We start from the raw sequence: 23,202 nt of genomic DNA on the forward strand, positions 1-23,202 counted from the left end.
ACTTTTCTTGGGGTTCTGAAAGGCTTCACTCACTACAGGGAATATCCTAGGCAGTGATCTTGCACCCTGCCCAGCACCCACCTGTCTTCTGAAACAACTCTCCTCTCCCAATTATGCATGGCAAACAAAAATTTCCCTAAGAAACAATGACTAGGAACAGTTGGAGGCTTGCAAGGACAAAGACATATGCATTACAGGCAAGCATGGAGCAATAAAGGCCAGTAAAATCTCCCTTCCCTCCCATACTCACATCACTTTCAAATCCCAGTCTCCACAGGTCACAAAAATCGACTTGACGCTGGGATCTAAGAGGCCTTCCTTTGCCATCCACTCGTCAACCCTCTGAAAGGAAGGCAAGAAAAGGGGATGAGTTTTTCAGAGACAGGCCGAGCCACAACAGTTAAACTCAGATAAGCTGCTTGCAATCAAGAGAGAAGAAAATTGTGATCTTATCCAACCTCTCCCTCTCTCTCTTCTCTCTTTGCTTGCCATCTCAACAACAGCACGTTTGGACCTTTGAAGATTTCTGATAGGAGACATCAGGCAACCAGAAGAGAGATGATCTTATCAGACACCGCAGCAGCTCTGCTTGTGGAGGGATGAAAGTTGTGCAGCGTTAACAGGACGATACAACTGTGCTGTTACCTGGCATTTCTCCTCTCCCTGTACCAAAGAGGCTCGTAGGGAACATAACTTGTGTCCCCTCCAGTGAGGAGAAAAGACAGGCATACTGAGATGACATCCCTCCCCTACAGCATTTCTCATATACTCTAATTCATATAGCACCAGGGGGATATGGGAAGAGGGAAAAATGGAAGGGATGGGTACACATAGGTACTGTGTAGAAGTAACAAGCAAAGCCAGGTATCCCCCTCCTCTCCAGGCTGGATCCCTCTCTCCTTCTTACAGTTCTGAAGAAGTGCTTGTTCAGGGTAGTGTGGGTTTAGAGTGGATCCACTATTCCTGATCAACTTCCCACAGGGACAGATATTCTGGGTCCTCTTCAGAAACGGGCTGTGTTAACCTGGAGGATGCAACCCACCTTAGGGATTAAGGAACTAACCTAGACTAGAAGCCCTGCATAGACAGAAGCCCTGCACAGACACTTATTCCAGCTAAAACTAGCAAATGACTTGCCCACAATCTTAGAGTGGCAGGCAATCAACTATTATTACACAACCTCACTAGCAGTATTTTCAATGCTTGAGCAACAGAAATCCCTTCTCTTTTCCCTTGCTTCACACCTTCTACTCCCGAGTAAACCAGCATGCCTCAGAAGCTGCCTAACCTGAATCTCATTTTATCCTACAAGCATACTGCTGTATGAGCACCTTTTCTGTCCAAATAAAAAAAAATTCCACATAATCGTTTCCATACTCTAAGAAGCTTTCATAGAAACAGAACAAATAATTTTCTGGAATACTCCAGTAGTGATCTACATTCATCCATCCAGGCAAAGAGGGCTCTTCTCCTGGCGGAAACAGGCACATGCATCTATATGTTTATGGACAAGCAAGACTGCTATGTCTCTCTGGAGAGCTGGGGGTTTGCACGGATGAGAGACATCACCTCTGCAGAGCACCATCTTCAGTCTCATGTCACTGCCACAGCCCTTCCTGCCAGGGGTCGATGCTTCTTCCTGTGACTGACTGTACAACAACCCTCTGAGTGAAACTCCCCGGAAAAGCGGCACCCAGCCTCTCAGCCACACTCCCTTTGGCTGAGACGATCTCCCAGCAAGCCTCACATGAGCCTGCCGGGAGTTAGGGACAGCAGTTGTAACCTTTCTAAACTCCCTGATGTGAGTGCCCATCAAGTGCTGTCTCCATGGAGGATTTTAACACCTTTAATTTGATTTCCTCAGATAAGCAATTGTTGCAATTACTCTGATTAGGAACAATTAGGTAACACAGCAGTGGAAATCCTGACAGAGACAACGCATCAAACACCAACCTGCAGCCCAAGCAGGCTCTGCTTGAGGAGGTTTCCTTCACTATCTGACTGCCAATAAAAGCTATTGATGAAGAAATACTTCCAAGATAATTAAGCCTTAAATGCTCTAGGAATTCCACATTAAGCAGATGGTATTATTAGGGCTGTATCTGCATTCACACATCCTTTAGATTAGATTTCAGAAGCATTTTCTTTCTATACTACATGTATTATTGAGCATTTAAATAGGTAGAAAAAAATAATTTAATAAAGTGCTGAGGGAAGGGAAAAATAAATGAAAGCAGAATCTCCAGGAGCAGTGGTCTTGAGTAATGTCTTGGTGCTTTAAAACTGGCTCAAGAAAGAATCGCCTCTTCTCCTATCTACTGGCAGGAGTTTGGATATCTTGTCAGCACCCTTGACATGAACAGCTGGAGATGACAGATCAATGGTTCAATAATCTCAGCAGTGTGTCACCAGTGTGACAGCAAATGTTATTCTAATGAAGCTGTAATCATAGTCAAATTACGCGGTTCGATTCTCAGAAAGGGGAGGGTGCAGGGAAAGAGATGAAGAGGGGACTACAGGACCAGAGGTCAGAGTTTGAGAACTAAAGGTTATTCTGCTTACCTCAAGCACTTGCTGGAGGCTCGGCTGCCCATCCACCATGCCTTGAATAATCCCAGTCAGCTGAAACAGAGACAAACGGAAAGCAGTTACCAGAGCAGCACTCAAAAGATTATTAGAGAGGTCTACTCTCCTGTCCATCTTTCTGCAACCAAAACGTGCTCCTGTGATCCACATGGATGTTGCTGAGGAACCAGCCATAGCAGAGTGACCCTGGCAGCTCCCCAGCCACAGGCAAGGGCACAGCTTCATCCCAAACACAGAAATGTAGTGGTGCTCCTACTCACATCACAAAACTGCAAAATTCTCAGCATGGCAGGGTCCACTTGGGGAGCAGTGTCATGCACCAGCATGATTCCCTTTTTTCAACATGCCTTTCAGCAGTTTAGGTGTTGCCTTGATGTACACAGGCAGTGGTAACTACCAAGGTGTCTGGACATTCCTCTGCTAGGAGGACACCAAAATTTCAGTGTTAGATGAACCAAACAGAGGAGTATTGGTAAGTGAGACCTGGAGTGGACTCAGTCATCCTCCCCTGAGCTGGACAGCCAGCATGTGTACATCCCATTGTCCATCACAGCATTCCTTGGCAGTTCAAAATTGTATTTAAAATAACAGAATGAAATCTGAAGAAAAGCACTTCTTTCCAGAACCCTCTCTAGTCTCTTTTCCAGGAGGTTCCTTAGGAAGAGGTCCTGCTAACAGATACTCCTACTGACTGCTCCTAGACTGCTCAGCCATTCAAAGCTAAATACATGCATTAAAAGATGCAGTATCATGAGCCTCTGCCTGTGTCTGCCCAGGAGAGCTTGAGGCACATGGAAAACAGATAATTTTTCTGTCTGCCTTCCAACTGACAAAACTGTCCTTTAACATATTGAATATTGGAGTTCAGTAGCTTGCCATCGATGCACCCAAGTAATTAAAAAAATCATTATTAAAACAAGTCCACACTATGGGATTTCACTTCATATGGCACTTTCCTCAAGCTACACATCTCACACGTTTTCATAAAATAAAGGTCAAGCACAACCTAGAAGCATCCACACCTCTGGAAGCCATAGCATCCAGCTGAGAGATACCGATGGCCCCACCATCACTCGGGAGAAACTCTTCCACACAGACCAGCTCAACCTAGTCGTACATAAGTCCTTTCACAAACCACAGGGCTCTGCTTTATTAAGTATGTGGCAACTGAAGGAAGCTAAATGATTTCTATCCCTCAGTTTTGTTGGCTGCTTAGCTTACAACACTGAACTTGGAGGATAGAAAAAGAAATTATATTAAACTCTGATTAAACTGTAATTACATTTAATGAATACCAAATACCTGTCTCACTGAATAAACTGTAAGTGGAAAGATTATTTTCTCATAGTGATTCCCATGAAATGGCAATACATACCTTTCAGGGAAAGTATTTTAATTTTAAGAATGCAGAGCTCCTCTAGGTGTGTTTCTCAAGTTCATCAAGCCATTATGAAGTGGAATTTTAAGAAAGTGGAGGGACACAGACACTCTTATATTTCAGAAACTGTTTATATATTAATCTGTATTTTAATTGGGTTAACAGCTGCTACAAACTTCCATACTCTGAGAAGCAAACAGATTTGAGGAATTAACACATGGCTCTTTAGAGCAGTTTTTAAAGCTCACTGGCATAATTTTTGCTTTTCTTGCCCTCTTTCTCTCCACTGCATTCCTCTGGCAGAGGTGGACAGCTCACCTATTGCAAAGTGCTGGTTCTGCCTTTCAGACAGAAGTTCAACCCAAATCTCTGGAAGTGACTGAAAGGTGTGTTCGGAAAGGAACACAGAATCATAGAACAGTTTGTTTTGGAAGGGACCTTTAAAGTTCATCCACTCTAACCTCCCTTGCAGTGAGTAGGGACATTTTCAACTAGATCAGGTTGCTCACAGCCCCGTCCAACCTGACCTTGAATGTTGACTCTCTGGCAACCTGTGCCACTGCTTCACCACCCTCAATGTAAAAATCTTCTTCTGTATACTTAGTTGACTAGTATAAAGTCATTATTCCTTGTCCTGTCACAATGGGGCCAAGCTGAAAAGTCTATTTTATAGGCCCCCTTAAGTACTGAAAGGTTGCAATAAGGTCTCTTGGGAGCCTTCTCTTCTTCAAGCTGAACAAGCTCCCAAAGCTCCCAGCCTTTCCTCACGGGAGAGGTGTTTCATCCCTCTGTTCATCTTCATGGCCCTCCTCTGAACCTGCTCCAAGAGGTCCAAGTCTTTTCTGTACTGAGGATGTCAGGTGACCTTTCACTATCTCAGCCAGTACTGATGCAAATGGTTTCTACTGTTCCAGGCACCCTCAAGACTGTATCTGTGGAGCACTGCACTCCTGATGTCATGGGAGGACAGGGAATAACAGCCTCATCCAGACACTTCCCATCAGGAGGAGGGAGGGATATGAAGGCAGATGCAGAGGTGCCACCAAGAGTCACTGCTTATTCTTGCCCAAAACTCCTGTCCTTTTCTGCCAGGCCAAGCAAAGTACCAGCCTGTCTGTACAAGGACACATTGCCAAGTATACGCACACAAGATTCAGGCTGCAGAAATCACACACATGAATACAGAGGCATGTACCTGCTCCATAGGTACATTGCAATACATGTCACAGAGTGCTCAAACTGGACCAGATTTCTACTCTCTCTTCCTTTCTGATATTTTTTGTTATCAGTTATGCCCATCTGCCGCATCCAACCTAGTGCATTGGATCTCTGCAGCATTATCTGGTCTTGCAGCTTTGAAAAAGTATAAAAACATAAAACTGCACAATTGTAAAATTTCACTGGTTATCCAAAGAAGCATGAGGTACTTGGGAACATAAGCAAGCTAGAATGCCTTTATCTTTTTGTATTTTTATTGTCTATTCCTTCAGGAAAAAAAATCAATAAAAATTAGTCATAAAAAGAGAGCAAAGTATCATGAAAAGATCTGTACAAGCACCTTGTGTGTAGAGGGAGCATCTCCTTAAGCTCCTGGCAAGAACTTTTTTGGGCACCACAGAAAATCATCTGCATCATCCAAAGGGCACAACGAGCTTTATGCACCTAATAACAACTTTTAACAACTTGCAAACGCTTTCTATCTTCTCCACCTAAGCATTCAGCTCACTCTTCACAATAACCAAGGTTCACGACCTGTTGTTTTACAGAAGCAGGTCAGGGGAAAGGGGATGAGATGAGGTCTGAGAGTGAACCAGCACTGGAAGACAGCTCCTTGGTGTGGGGAGTTGGAGAAACATCCTGTATCCAGGGGAGAGCACAGACACCTCAAAAGCTAAGCTTGTTGAAGGTGGCAACAAGCTTTCCACCCTTCCAGGCACCCTTCCCATGCTGTGCTGTTGTCTTCAAGAAGGATGAGGGATGGAAGAGGTGCTCCAAACCCCAGAGAGTAATGTCAAGCAACTCCAGTAACCATTCCACACAGTCTACACCAAGCAGTTCTACTGCTTAGCAAAGGCAGAGGGGAGAGGGGAAATCAGCAGCACAGCAGACAGGCTCCCACATAATGTCAACACCACCCTCTCTTTCCTAGAGAGTTTATCTGGAAAACCACCGTATTTCTGCTTCAAGACAGTTTGCTGATTACCTAAGTACTTGTCTCTGGTGTACAATCTGATAATCAGGCCTGGTCTTTCTTTGTAGACAAAGAGGCCAATAAATCTCACCCTTTTTAAGTAGAGGTGCCTAGGCAAAGGCCTTTACTGGCATTTAGCAAAATGAGTATTTTTCAGAAAACATAAACCAGCAGAAAGCCAGTAACAAGTGCTGGAGCAGTTCAGGCAGCAGCTCTGCAAGAGCACATCCTGGGTGTGTCTCTGGGGTCTCAAGTGAACCTACACCAGTGGCACAGGGATGATCCCTGCACCTACCAAGCAGCACCCCACTGTTTAGTAAGGGTCATCTGTGGCTCTCAGGGCAGAGTTTCAAACTCAGCCCCATACAGAGGCCCCAGGAAAAAGCCCAGTTACACCTCTAGCATGATCTCACTCTTGGATCTCTTGGCAGCCCCTGCAACAGGCCAGGGGACTGCCAAGCCAGGAAGGCCAGGGGCCATGCTGGGCACTAAGTAACAAGGGGTACAATGTGGGGGTGACCAGGAGCCAGTAATATCATGGCTAGGATTAAAACCAGCTTCCTAATCCATGCTGTTAATAACAGAAGACTTGCCAAACCTGGTAGTGGGGCCTTTTTGTACCATTGATACAAATAGGTGGGGGTCCTGCAATCATTTTGCCTTCTGACATCAGTACTGCCCATTTTCACCCAACTCTGGACATGATGCCAGACCAACATTTGTGGCAGAGCCTGCAGCAGAATGCTCACCTGTGACACCTGTGCCCATCCTGGACTCCTGGCCATCACAGCCACAAACACACAGCCACAAACACACACACACACACACACACACACACACACACTCATCCTTGCTTTCTTCAAGGCTCCACATGGGAGACACGAACACCTGCTCCAGATCCCCGAGAGCAAGAGAAGACCAAGAAACTATTACTGCAGTACAGGAGCATTAGATGGGCTGACTGTTGGTCACAAGGTCACCATTCAGGGAACTTCTGAATGTCCCTAGATTGCAGCAGGCTGGAGAGTCTGTTCAGTTCACAAAGCTGAATCACAAGCACACAGCAAGCCAGTCATGCAGGTTCTTGTGCAAGAACAGAGCTGCAGTCTTTAGCAACAGAGGAAAGGATGCAATAGAGAGATTTCCAGAAAAAGGAGTTTTGGAGGGAGTTAAAGAGACAACTTCTCTCCAGAATTTAGGGGACTTGCAAGGCCGACATTTTGGGGTCAGCTCTAGAAGATGACGTTGTTTTTAGCAAAGATCAGGTGCAAGCTGTGAGATTTATCACATTTGTACAAGCATATGTCCAGCAAGTCTCATGGGGATAAGGACAGCCAAAGTAGTTGTCCAGCCTTCTAGCATTAAGGTTGCAAAACCATTTCCATTATAACCCTCTGTTCTCACACATTCATAGCTTTCTGAAAGCTCTTCTCTGGGGAATAATGTTTTCGGTGCTTAGTCTTTTCTTTTTTTTAAAGTTTAAATAAAATACCTTCAGATGGTTTTGAGTTACAGGAGAATAAAAATAAGTATTTGTTTTTACAGTGTGAAAATATGGAAGGGGCTGGTTGGTTCTGGAGGGGACTCCACCGAACACAGAGGAGTCATTTTTCATCAGGCTAGTACAGGTGGGGACAAGCCCTCTGTGGGCTTAAGCCTGTAGCCACAGAGGGAGGAGAAACAACCATGGTGTTGATGATCCTAGACAGGACAGCGACAGAATGAAGAACTTGAATACACTGATTCCCACAGTCAGTATTTTAGACATTGATCTGGCCAAAATTGAACCAATGGCCTGATAGGAAAGAAAGTCTAAAGCAAAAGGAACTTAAAGTTTCTTTTGATGATTATGGCAAGGAGGATAAACACACTTGGAAAAACAATTAACTTTTTGGGTTGAATAAAAAAATAAAACCACCCCAAATCAATAACAAAACCCAACGTCTGCTCCTCAATTCCTTTGAACCCTCAGGGATCACATTTACCACCTTCACTCCATATCTGGGAAAGGTGGCCACAGCTCAAGCAGCTGTCCTAGGCAATGAGAGGGTAAGCAAGTAAAGAGGCCTCTTCTCCAGCAATCATTTCAAGTGGCCCACAATTACAACATCAAAAAGAAAGTCTTAAAATACAGACATGAATTATCCTACCACTCTGAAGGACTTCTCAAATCCCAAAATGCAGGCCCAAGGAAAGTCATTTAGTGCCTCTGAACCACACATCTGCACAGCACTGTCTTTCCTCAGTCCATGCTCTCTTCGACCTTCCCCACCACAGAGGAACACAGCAAAATCGCAAGAGCTCATAAAGAGGTTACAGGATTTTGAACATTGGCTAACATGAGTGTGTTTATTTGGTGGTCACCCAATCAAGACATTTGTTAGCTGTAAATACAATTATCTTAACTTAGCAGATCATAGCTAGACTTAGTTATGAATCCAAATGGAGGTCTTTACACACTACTGCAATAACAAAAAAATTATTCTCTTTGTCATTAACTCAAGGCTGGCATGACATGCTGCCTTGCAGCTGCACCATGAAGAGGCGACACAGGTCTCTGGTGCAATGGAAACCTGCTTCCCAGAGAGACTCTTGGAGCACCAGGGAACCTTTGCACTTTACCTCTGTACAGAAGGGCGTAAGCTGGGGATGCACCACAGGCTGAACATACATGTGAAAGGTGGATTCGATCTCCATCGTCCTGCCATTCAGCTTCAGGATAGGGAATTCGATGATTTCCTGAATAGGGCAAAAAGAAAAGCAGCTGTTCATTTAAAATAAACAAGAAATTAAGCTGGAAATTATCCCATCTAGCAAGGTGGTCTGACAGTCCCAAACAAAAGTAAACACAAAGCTCTGCAGAAGTGGGAAGGTGGTGCTGCACAGAGCACATCCAACACCGTCAGAACAGACGAAGATAGTGTTGATGCTCATCACAGCCGGGACAGGCTCTGTGAGGTCTTCCTGCTCAGCACTGCAGATGCACACATCACTGCCTAAGCTGAACCTGAGGAAGGTGGTTTCACACCACTCCCATTTGCTCCCAGAGGATATGAAGCTGTACTCCCAATGGGCTCCCAGTTGTTTAGCAGGGACATCGCAGGGTCTGTACCCTCCCCAAGACCAGTCTCAACCTTTCAAGCCCACCATCCTTTTAAGGACACCATCAGACAGACAACAGGGACTACTGCACCTCCTTCTCTGGAGAAGCTGAGGAGGACTGCCCTCCTCCAACAGACTGAGCAGAAGAGCAGAAAGCTACCCCCAAATCCATCCCTATGGGATACAGCACAGTAGCTAGCTCCACTTCATTTTCCTCTTTGTAGCCAATTTATGCTGATAGGGAAATAAAAACGTTCCTTCATCAGAAGAATGTTCAATTATTTGAATAATCAGCAATCAAAAATTTACATGGACCTGTTAATAAAAAGTTTAAACAAATCCTGTTGCGATGGATTTCTCAATTATTAAAAAATATACATGAAATTAAAAAAGCCGCCCACTGAATAAAAGCGATAAAATCCTTTGTGTTCACCCCCCTTCTTCTGCACTCCCTTTCTTCCTTCCAGTTTAATGTAAGAGGAGAAGTGACAATTTGTTTGGTGTCTTTAAAGAATAATTCGTCTATGTTATTTAATAGAGATCCATGACACCGAGGTTCTGGAGTGCAAATGAGCCTGCTGAGTGATATCCATGCAACAAGCCTCTCAAATCACTTCTGGAGAAAAACAGAGAGAGGGAGAGAGAATAAAAAAAATATTGCTTTTTAATATTCAAAAACAGTTTGCAAAATTTAATCAAAGCAGAGCAAAAGCTAACATTTTTACCACTTTGACATTTTTATTAGTGCTTTCATAAATTTTTAAAACATGAACGGAATTAGTTTAACAACAAAAAAAACTGCCTGAAAACATCTGGAAGAGACAAATAAGAAATAATAAAAAATGAAAAAAAAATCCAACTCCTGTGAGTAAAATTAGCATGTGAAAAATGCAGCCGCTGCAGAGGAACTAACACACTTTTTTGGATCGTGGTTGCAACCCTCATGACCTGCAGGCGGAAATTATCGTGAGGTTACACATATGAGCTGATGACTTCACCACCCCACTAGGCAGCAGGAGGGCAAGAAGCTGGGTGGGTAAATGGAAACAACAGAATTTACATAGCCAGGAGAAACACCCAATTTCCATGGTGGGCAGAGCCCAGAGACAGAACAGAGCAGCTCCCCAGTGCAGCAGGGGCACAGCCCAGACCAGGGCACGTGGAGAGCATGTGCTCCTGAGTTGGAAAATTAGAAAAAATGTAAAAATCAAATAAAGTGTTAACAGTGTGGAAGTGCCCAGGTGTAGACATTGAAGCTGCACAGGACGCATGGCTTAAGCATCTCCTCATGGTCAGCTGTGCCACACCCTGTGCATGCTGTGCTGAATGGGCAAGAGCAGATGGCTGGGCACATCCTTCCCCACAGCGATACCACCCCACTGGGAGTCACCAAGTTCTCCCAGGAAAGAGAACAAACTTGACCCAAAGGCTCTAAAGGAAGGAGAAGACACATGCCAAGCATTTGAGTATTAGCCAGATTGCCTGCTGTGGTGCAGCTAAACTCACCAGCTTCCGCCACCCAGGAGGACCCATGGAAACCCAAGAGAGCAAGAAATGCTGGATATAGCTGATCCTCCCCTCAAAAGGGCTGCCAGATAGACTCTGAAAGCAGCAAACTTCTGTTAAGAAGGAAAACAGACTGCAAAGTCTGAAGTCAACAGACAGGCTGCCATAACAGAGCCAGTCTTAACCTCAGGATAACACCATCCCATCTTTCAAATTGGTCTGGGGCATCTCACAGCCCCTTAGGCCTGTATCCCACCCAGAGGAATGGAAGCAGGCAAGCCCACAGCAAGGCAAGATGAACATTTCTCCTTTCAGAGAGGGACACACACCGGCTGGATTTCATAGCAGGGCTGCGTTGCAATGCTGGGATGTACCCTAAGGGACCACAAACATCCTCAGGGGCCATCAACTGGCTGAATGCAAAGTGAGACTGAAAGACAGCATGCTGCTGATCTGATACACAAAGGCGTCACTCGCCTTCCAGAACCAAAGGCAAAAAAGCACTTCCAGGAGGGTCCGATTAAGACAGACGGAGGAAATAAAAAGCCATACTTAAAAAATGTGGAAAATTTAACAATATCCAGAATTACTGTAGGTCTGTGGGAAGTGAATGGCCAGGAGCAGGGGGGGAACCCCAGAGGCAACTAGAGCATCTTAGGAGAAAGTGCAGCCACTCTCTTGAGCTTATTGGGTCAGTTTTTGAAGCAAGTGGTAAAGAACCCTTCCCAAAAGGCTGTTTATCTGCACGCTTCCTATAGCGGAGATTTTTCCAGTCTCTGGCAGTGTTTGCTCCACTGGTATCTAAGGCAACAGATACCAGCCCCATGAAATCAGCCCCACTCCTCACTAACAACGTTAGCCAGTCCTGCAATGAAATTTAACCTGTGACACTGCTGTACTTTTCATTTAAACTTTCATTTGGAGAGAAGCAGTGTTTGGAGACCCTGCAGTTTGTCCTGCTAATAAAGACAAGTGTTGGGACCTTTAAAGGTGCCATTCATCTTTTGCCTTTATTAAATTCAATTTTCTTAAGCCCATGATACATCATGAAATTAAGAGTTGACATTCCTGCAGAAACAAAAATATCTATCAAACATAAGCAGAAAGGGGGGAGAAAAGAGGCCTCTATTACCAAGAATTTATGGCTTAAAGTTGATCTGTTTCCACTTTTTTTCTCTCTCTCTCCTTTTTTTTTTTAACAAGCATATGGTTTGGTTTAGATATCTGAAATGTTATTACAGATCTAGAATTTCATTAGTAATTATTATGAAACGGTGAGCACTTAGACACTCATACACACAACCCCCCAACAGACTGTGATGCAGGAAGGCAGCCGGGTGCTCTCTCACGTTTCACAGCAGCCCAGTGAGCTCAACATACTCAGCTCCATCTCCACCATTCAAGGACCTTCACTGCTTCTTCCCAGGCAGGAAAGGTGGAGGAAAGCAGCATGAGGGAGTTAAGGGAGAGATTCACGGACACTTCCTTTCTGCTATCATAGCCTGATCATCCCTAAGTGTTACCTTGAGATCCTCACATATATCCACTCCAACACTGAGTAAATGTTCCAACTTTGGCAGTGATTTGTGCCAGCAGCATTTGGGGCTTCTAAGCCTTCCCTCTGCCCCCACTGCCAGCTTTTCCTTATAGCACAACCAGGAGTTATGGATATGCTAAAATAATGCTGAGGGTGTCCAGAGGCTGCAAATAGCCGCGAGCTACCAGAGGAACAAATGTACTCATTTGAATTTTGCGAGCACTGCAATTAGGTATTTTATTTAGCACTGCAAAGTAACTTGAAAGGAAATCCAGGATTCAAACCACCACCAATAAATAAGCAGCTTTTTATTTTCCTTTCATTGTCAGAAAAGTTGGACATGCTTTCTGTTGAGAAATTCTGCACAAGGCTCCCAATTACAGACATTTGCATTTATATTGTTGGAACACAGAGCTTCTAAAATCAATATTAACACGTTTAAAGAAAAAAACATCAGCACCCTCTCCCTCCCCTCAGCTGTGCCCCCAAACACAGTAACAATAGGAACCTACAGAGCCAGAGGCTTATACAGATCCATTATCAGGTCCACTCTCTTTACAACAATCCTACATTTACGATTTCAAGGTACTTTAAGCAAATCTATGTGACAGCTTCCTCAGAATTTTAGTCTTTCTGAAAAACCAAGGGTTTAAAAAAAAAGAAGTTTCAGGTAGAAGTCTCCTGTGCAACCTGGCTGTCCCAAGCCAGTGGGTTAAGCAGCCGCAAGGTAATTGGAATGGCTAGGGACTTTCTTCTAAGAGGGGTTTGAAAAATTCTTAATGGCAAGTGAAAGCACTGCTATAAACCCAGCCTTTCCTTACCCAGTCATCCCACATGAAACTCCCTTCCCTTTAACACCAAAGCAGGGATGCACCAATTCAGCTGTCTTGATCTTCTTGCTAGTAAAAGAAATGAATGAGCACACAACTATGCTTGCTAAACAATTTCCAGTCAGAGGAGAAAGCACCTGAAATTACCCTAATTCCCACAGACAAATCTTTTTGCTTATCCTTTTGGATCTGGGTACCACTAACATCATTATAGAGAAAGAATAAAGTTCCCAGCAAGAGCTTCCCAGCTCTCAAAACCTTTTAATCCAGATGCCTATGTACAAAGTGGACAGAGCATGCCTCAGTACACGGAGTTATATATTTGAGGCAGACTGTATGGCCTATTCAGTTCAAAAACTACCAGAAAATAATTTATCCCTTACTCTAACCCCCATGTGAAGAAGTTTAATAAACACAAGAATAAAAGATGCCCATAAAAATCAGAGCTGACTGTTCAAAATGCAATAAAAACAAGCAGAGGCTGTTGAGAGAAACGGATTTTGTCTGATAAGGAAAAGCATAAAACTTCTTACCAAAAGAACTGCTTGCACCTTCAAAAAAGGTAAGGGCAGAAGAGGTAAGGGAGTGTCTGTGGAGGGACAGAGCTTTAGCACCAGCTCATTTGGTTCAGGCACGGTTTTTTCCCCCCTCTCTTTAAAGAAAAAAAAAGTGATTTTATGCACAAGGAGCTTATTTCTTAAACAAACACTCGTGTTTTTGATTTACACCATGGGCTGCTCCTAAATAATTTATGGCGGGTTAAATTTATTGCACAGCCCTGGCCGGCTGCAAATTCGAATTGCCAAATAATTAGATTTTAGGGCAATGCTTATAAATTATCCGCCGATTTGTCCGGACTTGTTTGTCAGTTGCTTTGTGCTTCGGGTCATCTTTGGCATTTCGCTGTTTGTGTTTTAATTGCTGATTTACACTTTGACAGATGAGAGTTGATGCCTCCAAGATCGGGGAGAGGGTGTGGGGGCGTTGAAGAGCAGAAAGAATCAGAGCTTTTAAAGCCTTGTGATTTTCTTTTTTTTTTCCAAGGCAATTAAAATCGAAAGGGACATAGTAAGGACAGCACTAGCCTAACAGATCTACCTCCCCAGTTTCCATCCTCTGCCTTAATTATTATTTTAACTAAAGCCATTTCCAAGTGAGCAGCCTTGTACTGGCCCTAAGGGGCAGTAACCAAGATGACCTCATAGGTCTTTTCCCCACTTCTAAATTTTTATTAAACTAACCAAAACAAGTACCATAAAGGCAACATCTCTCCAGTGTGGAACAGCAGGACTTCTGCTGAATCAGGGCTATGCTGGCTTTCCGAAGGATGTCTGCCTGCACACATGCCACGGAGCCTCTCAGTCCTGGCTAAGTTACCCTTGTATACTGATTAAGCCTATCAAAAGGTCTTTGGGGAAACAGCTGGCCTCCAAATTTCTTTTTTTCATCACTATCTAGCTTAAAATACACATATTCACAAACCTAACAACTTGCTACATTTAAAAAAACTACTATATCCCAGAAAAGCATGAAGGGAAATACACATCAAAAACAAAACACAAGAGAACTGGAAGGAATATGGGAAGATCATGAAACCCTGGGATAAGATGACATGAAGAAAAATTCTGCTGTCTGATCATTGACTATCCAGTGCTTCTTCTTCCCCCTGCTCTCAGGTGAATCACACTGCCTACCCTGAAAACTCAGGCACTGAAGCCCAATGTCAAAGGCTGGATTTCCTCAAAAATAAATTTTGAGCTGCATTTTGGGTTCTGCACTGACATCAAACATGGCTCTTATTTCCCAGTGCTGCCTTACAACTCTGAGGGTGAGGGACCATTTCTCTTTCTTTAATAGAAGCTGAAATCCCCATCTAATCACATGCCTCCAGGAGCTTCAGCTTTAAAAGAGACATCTAGTCCATGCACCTGCCTGAGGGCAGCATCATCACCCCCTAAATAATTTCTGACTTTGTCTAGGCTGTTTTTACCGACTCCAATAAGAGAGACTCACACACTCCCCAGGCACTCACTCTGTCCTCCTGTTTCATTAGTCTTATCATTGCAAAGTTTTTCCTAATGTCTAATCTGAATTTCCCCCTGCTGTTGTTTAGATTCCCAACCACTCTTCCTACCCACAGCAGACACAGGCCAGAACATTGCCTTTCTCATTTTTGCAAGGAAGACCTCATCTTATATACACCTCTCATCACTGCACTAAACACAAACCCGATGCCATCCTGCCTGCACTCACAGCTGTGTTTTGCAGACCCCTGGTCACACTCACTGATTCTCTTCTTCACTCTCTTGAAATAGTATCTTTTTTTTTTCTTCTAAAGCATACAGAATACAAAGTGAAGTACTTCATCAGCTCAAGTACCTTCATACAGGGCCAATAAAAGGAGGATCCACATCTCACAAATGACAGTTTTCTCCTAAACTTACCACTGTGGTCCTTGGGAGATTTTCCTGCCTGCCATTGCACCTGAAATCTTGACAGCAGGCTCACAACCCTTGTCCTGCCATCCTTAACAAAACTTTCAGTAATCATTTCCTCCTGGGCTTGTTCCTGCCTCTTACCACCAGCATCATCTCTCCCTGCCAAAACCCACTAAGCTATTTTGATCTTTCCAGCAGGACCCAGATATCAAAAATAAGGCAGAATCTCCTTCCTCTTTTCACATATGGGGTGAGAAATATAGACCAACAGAAATCAACACTTCACCATGTTTCTTCAAGCACTATTGACATATATTTAACCACCCAGAACATCTCTACTGACACAGCCAACAACAATTTAAGCTTGACAGTTTGGTGGAAGTTTAGCACTCAAACCAGGTTAAAAACAGCACACACACACATTTCCAAGTACTACCTTTCCACTGCAAGATGGCAACTACACTATATCTTTTTTCACATCTACTCCACTCTATGGTAGACAAACAGCCTGTGCAGTCCCTGTTGCAGAATTATCAGATCATTTCAAGTCCCAGCCTCTTCACCTGATATTGAGCAGGACAAATGATCAATGTTCCCAACAACACTAAAACATCTGGGATGGGTAGAAAGGGCACATTAGTGCATGTAAATGAATACCCAGGGTTTTACAGACATTACAACTAGCTGCTGATGACAGTGCATTTCTGCCTGACAGAGAGGAACTAAATAACGTTATGAAGAGTTATTTTGCCAGCTAACAAGTGCACAGACCGAAAAAGACAACACAGGGATGGTTGCACAGCAAGCTTGGCATAAAGGGGGGAAAGCCCACAAGATTTAAGCATGTCCTGTGTCCTTCTCACTAAAGAGCTGAGTTGCATTGCTTGTTTATCAGGAAGGTTTTGTTCAAAGCTAAGACAAGACCACTTTAACACAGCAAAGACTATTTCCCAGGAACCACAGCAGCCTGAAAAGAACCATTCCCAAGTAACACTAAACGGATACCGTGCCATGCCATGAAAAAATACTGCCTGGTTTTAAAACATTATGCTGGGAGTGATGCAAAATACTTCCCATACCTCAGAGGCTGCAAAAGAGCAGCAGGCACACACCAATGATCGACAACCACACATGACAACGCACATGGCAGGACAAGCACAGCAAATGTACAAACCTGTGACACCCATCCCCTTCAGTTCAGAAATGCACATGATGGGAGTATTTCCAGAAGCACATGTAGCCCTCAGCAGCAGCTTTATAGACAGGCAAACAATCCAGCAGACTTGCACATTCCTGAGCTAGCCTGGATCTTTTCTTTTCAGGGTGACTGCTGCCCCACTACTTTCTGCTGTAACAACAAGTCTACTTAACTTTGCAACTTGTCACCTAAATGATGTGTAATGTTTGCACAGCTAAGGATACAGTGTTCAAACAGCACAGGTGGGGAATTGTACTCGGGGATGCATAACCGATGTGGGGTCTCCACACATTGTGAGGGAAAGCAAAACATGACTGATTGCTTTAAAGTAGTCATCTCACCAGCCTGTCAATAACCAGCCAAAAGCTGAGCAGGTTAGGTCAGGTTAGGACTGCAGCCATTGGCCTCCAGAGTGCCTTGGTATCTCAGACTTTTAATAATGCTGGGTTTATATCTTTAAATATGAAATTGCTTTGAATTTTTTTTTCATACATCAGATGTCTTACCTGGTGGTCTCATGGTTGTGCTCTCCAGGAGATTTGGGTTCAATAACTCAAATTCATGTTCTCTAGCTCATCAGGTTTTAAATAAATACAACTAATTCTGTTGCCTGAAGTCATAACCCACCGTGTCAGATTGATATGGGTCACAGAAAGGTTTTCCCCACTTACTGGGAGAATGAGGGAGGTCTCCAAGGCAAAGTGAGTGCAGGTCTAAGATGCCAGGTGCAGTATCACCCTCTAAAGCTACAAGGCACAAAGAAGTTTGTTCAAAAGCTCAATGCAAACAGGAAAATCCATCTGAAAGGGCTCTTACAGGAACTGTTTCCTGCTACTCTAGGAACTTAAAGCATTCTGATGAAAGAACAATGGCATAGTAACAGCCATAACTGGCAAAGAGGTGATAAATATGTATATATTTACTTACTTCTAGTAAAAATTTTAAAAAAATGCTTTTAAGTTGTTATGTTACATGCATTTTTAACAGCATTTCTCTAGAAATAGCATTGTAAGAAGCTGAATTGAGAAGCAGGTAATTAAAACTACACCCAAGCCTAAGATGCATGAACATAGGTAATTGCAAATTAATATTCCATTGTAATACTTATGCTGAGTTAAAGTTGCCACGGGAAACAAGCCTGAATTTCTTTATTTTTCAGCAACTTATGATCATCCTCAATAAAGGTTTTGGCAGGTGATTTCTAGTGCATTGAGCTTAACAGCCACACAAAAACAGTGCAAGAAGAAAGATGCTACATGGGAATGTCCTAGATGGAACAGGCAGGCACAGGCACACACACGTCCTTTATCCGCCTCTGGGTAGGATTGTGACAATGTCTGTTACTGTGTGAGACACCTGCATTCCCATCCTGGCCTTCAGGTGGGATTGCCTTGATGCGTTCTCCACAGAAAACGATGTGGAAAGCACACAGAAGGTACCTTGCAGCCTGCTTCCCAGCAGATGAGTGAACCCTCCATCACTTCTTCCTGCAGCAAGTTTGTGATTTCAAGGACATATTCCTCCTACAAACTAGCCTCAGCTATGGCTTCCAGTGCAGCTTCCAATGTAGTCACCCTACACAGACAGCTTGGCAGGGACTGCACATCTGTTGATATGGCCTAAATTCGGTGGAAATGGACATCCATTCCCATTCCAAGGTCAGTCTATAAACCACAGCACCTCAGCAGCAGAGACACAACTCAGTTGTCCCTGCTGCAGTAACAAGACTGCAGACAGAGCAGGACAGGGAGCTGTACAGAACATCACAGCCACTCCAGCTGTACCTGCCCGTGACTGTGGGATGGATGTGAGACCGATGTTCAAGGGAAAACACTTGTAATGCTCTTTTACAGCAGCACTCAAGCAGCACTCAGACTGAACCCGATATAACCTTCTCCTGCATTTGCACTTAATATTATCTTACAGAAAGACTGGCTCCTATTTGTTAACACAGTTTTGCCAACCACAATGTGTACTGTGATCATCCAGATTTGTTTGAATACTTAGAAATAAATTATTAGTAACTGAACATCTGCTTAGTGTCTGTTTATGGTTTTATGTTGAAATGGTGAGTGATGTTTTGTACTTATTAGTATATCCAGTTTCATTTGAGAGCAATTATAATTAAAAATTCTCCCAAAATAACAATCTAAATGCATGCTAAACAGAGTTGAAGTATCTAGGATACACTAACAAAAAATATCAAGATATTTGCATATAAGCATTTAAAAAGTACTGTTTGGGAGGACACAGAAAGCATTGTCTATAAACAATTTATTCTTCTGCTTCTGGTCACAACCTTCTTCAGCAATGAGAAGATCTGAACATTTCATATTTTCCCTTTACAGAGAGTTTGAAAGAGGCAAATTTCTACTTCCTAAATAATTACTAATTTGAGTGAATCTGAGACACTGAGCACCTGAAAAAACTGACACAAGAAAATGCAACTTTATCATTACCAAAAGCTCATTCAGCATCTTAGTAACTCCAAGATTCAGCTCCTTCTACCAGGCCAGAGGTCTGATGCTCTTTTACATTTCCAGGCAGCAGACATACAGAGCTTGAATTTTATTTGATTTTCATTTAAGTGGCTTTAATAGATCAGAGTAGATATTAATTAACATCATATATAGAAGGCTAATTTCAAATTCATCTCTGAACATATCTGATTTCTGCTGTCAGACTTTTTATATTTAAAACAAATAATTTATTTTCTTCCACTTGGCTGAAGTTGAAGGCAAGATGCCTGGCTTGCTGACTGAAAGAGGCACACCTTCTTACTGCATTAATAAAGGCAGCCACAGATCTGAGTCTGTGGAGCTGCCTAACACAGTCACTGAAAGCACTGACCACCATAAACATTGGTGTCTACAAGGACAAAGGGACAAAAGAGCAAGACTCCCACTTACTAATGCATCTTCTCATGAAGCTAAAGCTCCATATGTACCCAGCTCTATGGGCTGACAGTGTATAAAAGCAGAAGGTACTTATAAACTCTTACCAGACAGTAAAAGAAAAAACCCAGAGCTGAAAAATGAAACACACCACCACTGTTCAGGGTCCACTGACCTCTGCAGAATGACAGCTCCCAACTGACCCCACTGGGCTTCGGATCACATTCCAAAGGCACAAGGTAAGCTTTAAAGAGATGTGAGAGGCCAGCCATAAACATCTCTTACTGCCAACCCCTAATGACCTTTGGCTGGCTAAAACACTACATGACACAGACTGTTCAGTCAAAACCCTCCACACCTTCTTTTCTCTCTGGGATGGTCCCATTATTCATGCATACATCCAGAAAACCAATAAAGCTAAGTGGTTTCTATGTGTATATAAACAAGCACTTTGATGGAGGGGCATATCTTCTGGAAGCAGTCAGAAGTCAGGGCTGCAAGGATGCTCCCATTCCTTTGTGGGTATAGGGCAGGGAATGTGAAGGAACCCTCAATGCCTGACACAGGAGTGAGTGGTAAAGGGCATAGGGCAGCAGTCACAAGGCACTCAGCCAGCAGTCCCAGCCACTGGAGCGACCATACAGATGGCTTCCCTGGGGAATACCACTGTCCTTGACCCTCCTTGATCCCCATTACAGAGGCCATACCACAAGACCTCAGAGAGAGATCAGACAATGTGAAAGAGAATGGAAATGAAGGGGCCTTCAGGGCTCACGAATGAGCATGAAGGACTTCCCCAGGGATAAAGCCAGCAAAGCTGCCAGTTACAGAGAAGCACAAGTAAATACAATGGGAGGGGGAGCAGATGTGGCAGACACACATCTTAGTGTACATAAAAAGATAGCTCTTTCAGTAGTTTCTTGTAAGAAGCCAGAATATTTTGAAGAGCAGTGAGTGAAAAATGTAAAATGTGTCGTATGGTGGCAAGTGAACTCTTGCAAGATTTTTAGGCTGAACTGGCTAAATTTACAGCTATGCCTACCCACTTAAAGTAACGTGGTTCACAGCTTAGCTTAGCTCTGTATATGCAGCCTTCTGATCAAATCCAAATCCATTTGAATTTCACTGTATCTATACTTCTGTTTTGCAGGTATTAAAATAAAAGCAAAAAAATTAATCAGTATCACAATGAAGATAAGCATCCATTTCTAGCTCCCAGCTCTGACCTCAGACTGAACCTCCAAAACCTGTCTATCAATCCTGCAGTGAAAGATCCTGTCACTCAAACTTTGCAGAAAACATTGCTGAAATGCATGGCACAGTTTGCTCACCATGACATACAGCCTAGCAGTGAAGAGGACAAAAGCCATGCTGGTCAGCAATGACATAAGAGGTAGGTAAGGGCATCAGCTGAAGTCTCATTTTATGAAGTTTCCTGATTTTGGCAGGCACCTTTAGCCTTTCCAGCTACATTGAACCCCATGTAGCAAAAGTAATTTCTTTATTTGTCAAACTAATTTGTTGGTGAGAATATGTGAGGGACTGACAGCCCTTTCAATACATTACATGACACAGACAGGCACTGAACACAGCAGACTGGAAAAACAACACTGAAGAACATCTCCACCTTAAAGGTGCTATCTCACCAACAAAATATATAGCAGATCTGCATTGGCCCAGACCATTACTTTCCCTGGCAAGGACTTGGGGACAAAGCTCCTTAAAACAGTAGTAATCATATTCCACTCATGCTCCTTTTTACTGCCAGCTGTAAACTAGCTCCACATGCATCATGGTTTTGCATCAAAATGTGCACAGACCAAGCCCATATCCAAAGGGACAAGGTATATCCAATTTACAGCTTTGACAGGTCTGTGCACCTGAGGCAGAGCATGCAGGAAATAGCCTGACATCTCACTTGGAGAGCAGTTAAGAGCCTACAAGTAGAACTGTTTGCAGAGCCACAACAGTCTCCCACAACGGGCCAGCGAAAGAGCAGGGAATTTGCTATCTATTTTTCAAGAAACACAAAGATCAGGCAGCACCCACCAAGGCATTACTGGGGAAGGCAGGAGTCAAGTTTCTTCCCAACTTGCAGCAACCCTTTGCTAGGACAAGTGCAAGGGAAACCAGAGCAGCACTGGGAGACACCACACTGAAAACTGCTTAAGCCTTTCATGCAGTTGAAACAAAGCAAAAGGAAGTTGTTGTGAACCAATGCAGGTACTACCAACACATGCAGACCAATTACTCAGCAGAGGATGTTGAGTCCACTTCAGGCTCAGAAATTCTGTTTGTTCGCTACCAACCTAATATCAGAGTTTTTTGGGGTTTTTTTAGTACAGTTTTCTGGTTGAAAACCTAAGCCCATCCTGATTACAACTGAGAATATTTTTACTAATCTGCTCTACAGTACTGTGAAAGAACTATTTGCAGAAAAGCTCTGTACTTCATCTGGATCTCTGTATGTCTCAAGTGGTAGAGCACTGGAAGACCTCTCTGAAGCTGAACTCTTCCTGTCTCTTTACAATCCAGAGTTAAAACCCAGGCAAGATATCTGACCTTGCTGAAATTATCTAAAAAATGTTTTTCTTCTCTACTTAGAAATACCATCATGTTCCACATATTTCCATTGTTCAAAATATTCTTTTCCTAAAGCTGTTCACTACCAACAGCCTTTTTCCTTGCAGAATCAAACATGGCTGCCATCTATTACTGCAAGTCTCCAGCCAAAAAATTTTAGATCCTTCCCAATTCAGACAAATGACAAAGTATACATGACTTAAAGTTGTTTTCAATAACACTTGAATTGTCACTCCCTTCATGGAAATCAGACTAATTTATTCATTCCCACCAAACAGTCCTGGCATTGCTTCTGAGACAGCAAGTGATTGGCAAGAGCCCTGGAGAACCAGCAATAGAAAGGAGGTGGGACAACCAGAAAAAATTAGTGAGCTAGCACTGGGGGTTTTTTTACCTCTAGAAGAGCAGCAGCAACTTGCAAGGCAATAATTAACAGGATTAACCATTTACCTGAGGATGAATCTGTGGTTTATCACATGTAGCCTCAAAATCCAGCACTAGGAAGTAGTGATATCTCTGTGGAGGGAAGGATGACATTGCTGCCATGGAAGCTCCAAAGCCGTGGGACGCCAGTTTCCTGCTTACGATGGAGCTGAACCCTTTGAGAACACCAGCTGGGAAGATGGGGGACACAGCTTGTCTTGACCTTGAAAGTAAGTTTTGGGAAAACTTTGCTGCTCCAGTATGGAGAAGTGCTATCATTGAACATCCAGAGGCATCTGAAACTGAAGAGAGACTCATGTTACTCACGCATACATACATTTTATCTCTGCTGGTATCCATTCACTGTTCTCCTCTGAAAGGGATTCCCTTTGTGCTTCCCAGTGAAGGTTCCAGCATCACAAGCCTGAAATAACACAGTAACCTGTTCTAAGCACAGCAGATGACATTTGGATTGAGCCTAAGGTGTCCAGAATCACAGGCAACTGAAAATTAACCTCTGCAAACAACTCTAAATT

The 23,202-nt window shown here is 43.4% G+C and overlaps 1 protein-coding gene across 3 annotated transcripts in view; it reads right to left on the reverse strand.

Moving 5' to 3' along the window:
- ERI3 (ERI1 exoribonuclease family member 3) overlaps window positions 1-23,202 on the reverse strand; it is a 130,509-nt gene that overhangs the window by 97,942 nt on the left and 9,365 nt on the right. For all 3 annotated transcript variants that reach the window (XR_001331363.2, XM_005521086.3, XM_014250903.2), the window contains exons 2-5: window positions 22,694-22,968; window positions 8,778-8,894; window positions 2,563-2,622; window positions 251-342 (exon numbers count right to left, since the gene is read on the reverse strand). Coding sequence is in view for 2 of the 3 variants with exons in the window: in XM_005521086.3 (XP_005521143.1) it covers window positions 251-342; window positions 2,563-2,622; window positions 8,778-8,894; window positions 22,694-22,945 (521 nt within the window). In the remaining variant the exon portion in view is untranslated. The remainder of the gene's footprint in view (window positions 1-250; window positions 343-2,562; window positions 2,623-8,777; window positions 8,895-22,693; window positions 22,969-23,202) is intronic.

Source organism: Pseudopodoces humilis, chromosome 10 (genome assembly GCF_049639895.1).
Source record: "Pseudopodoces humilis isolate 2021_Gansu_Grassland_sample_001 chromosome 10, ASM4963989v1, whole genome shotgun sequence".
In the NCBI taxonomy this organism is placed as follows: Eukaryota; Metazoa; Chordata; class Aves; order Passeriformes; family Paridae; genus Pseudopodoces; species Pseudopodoces humilis.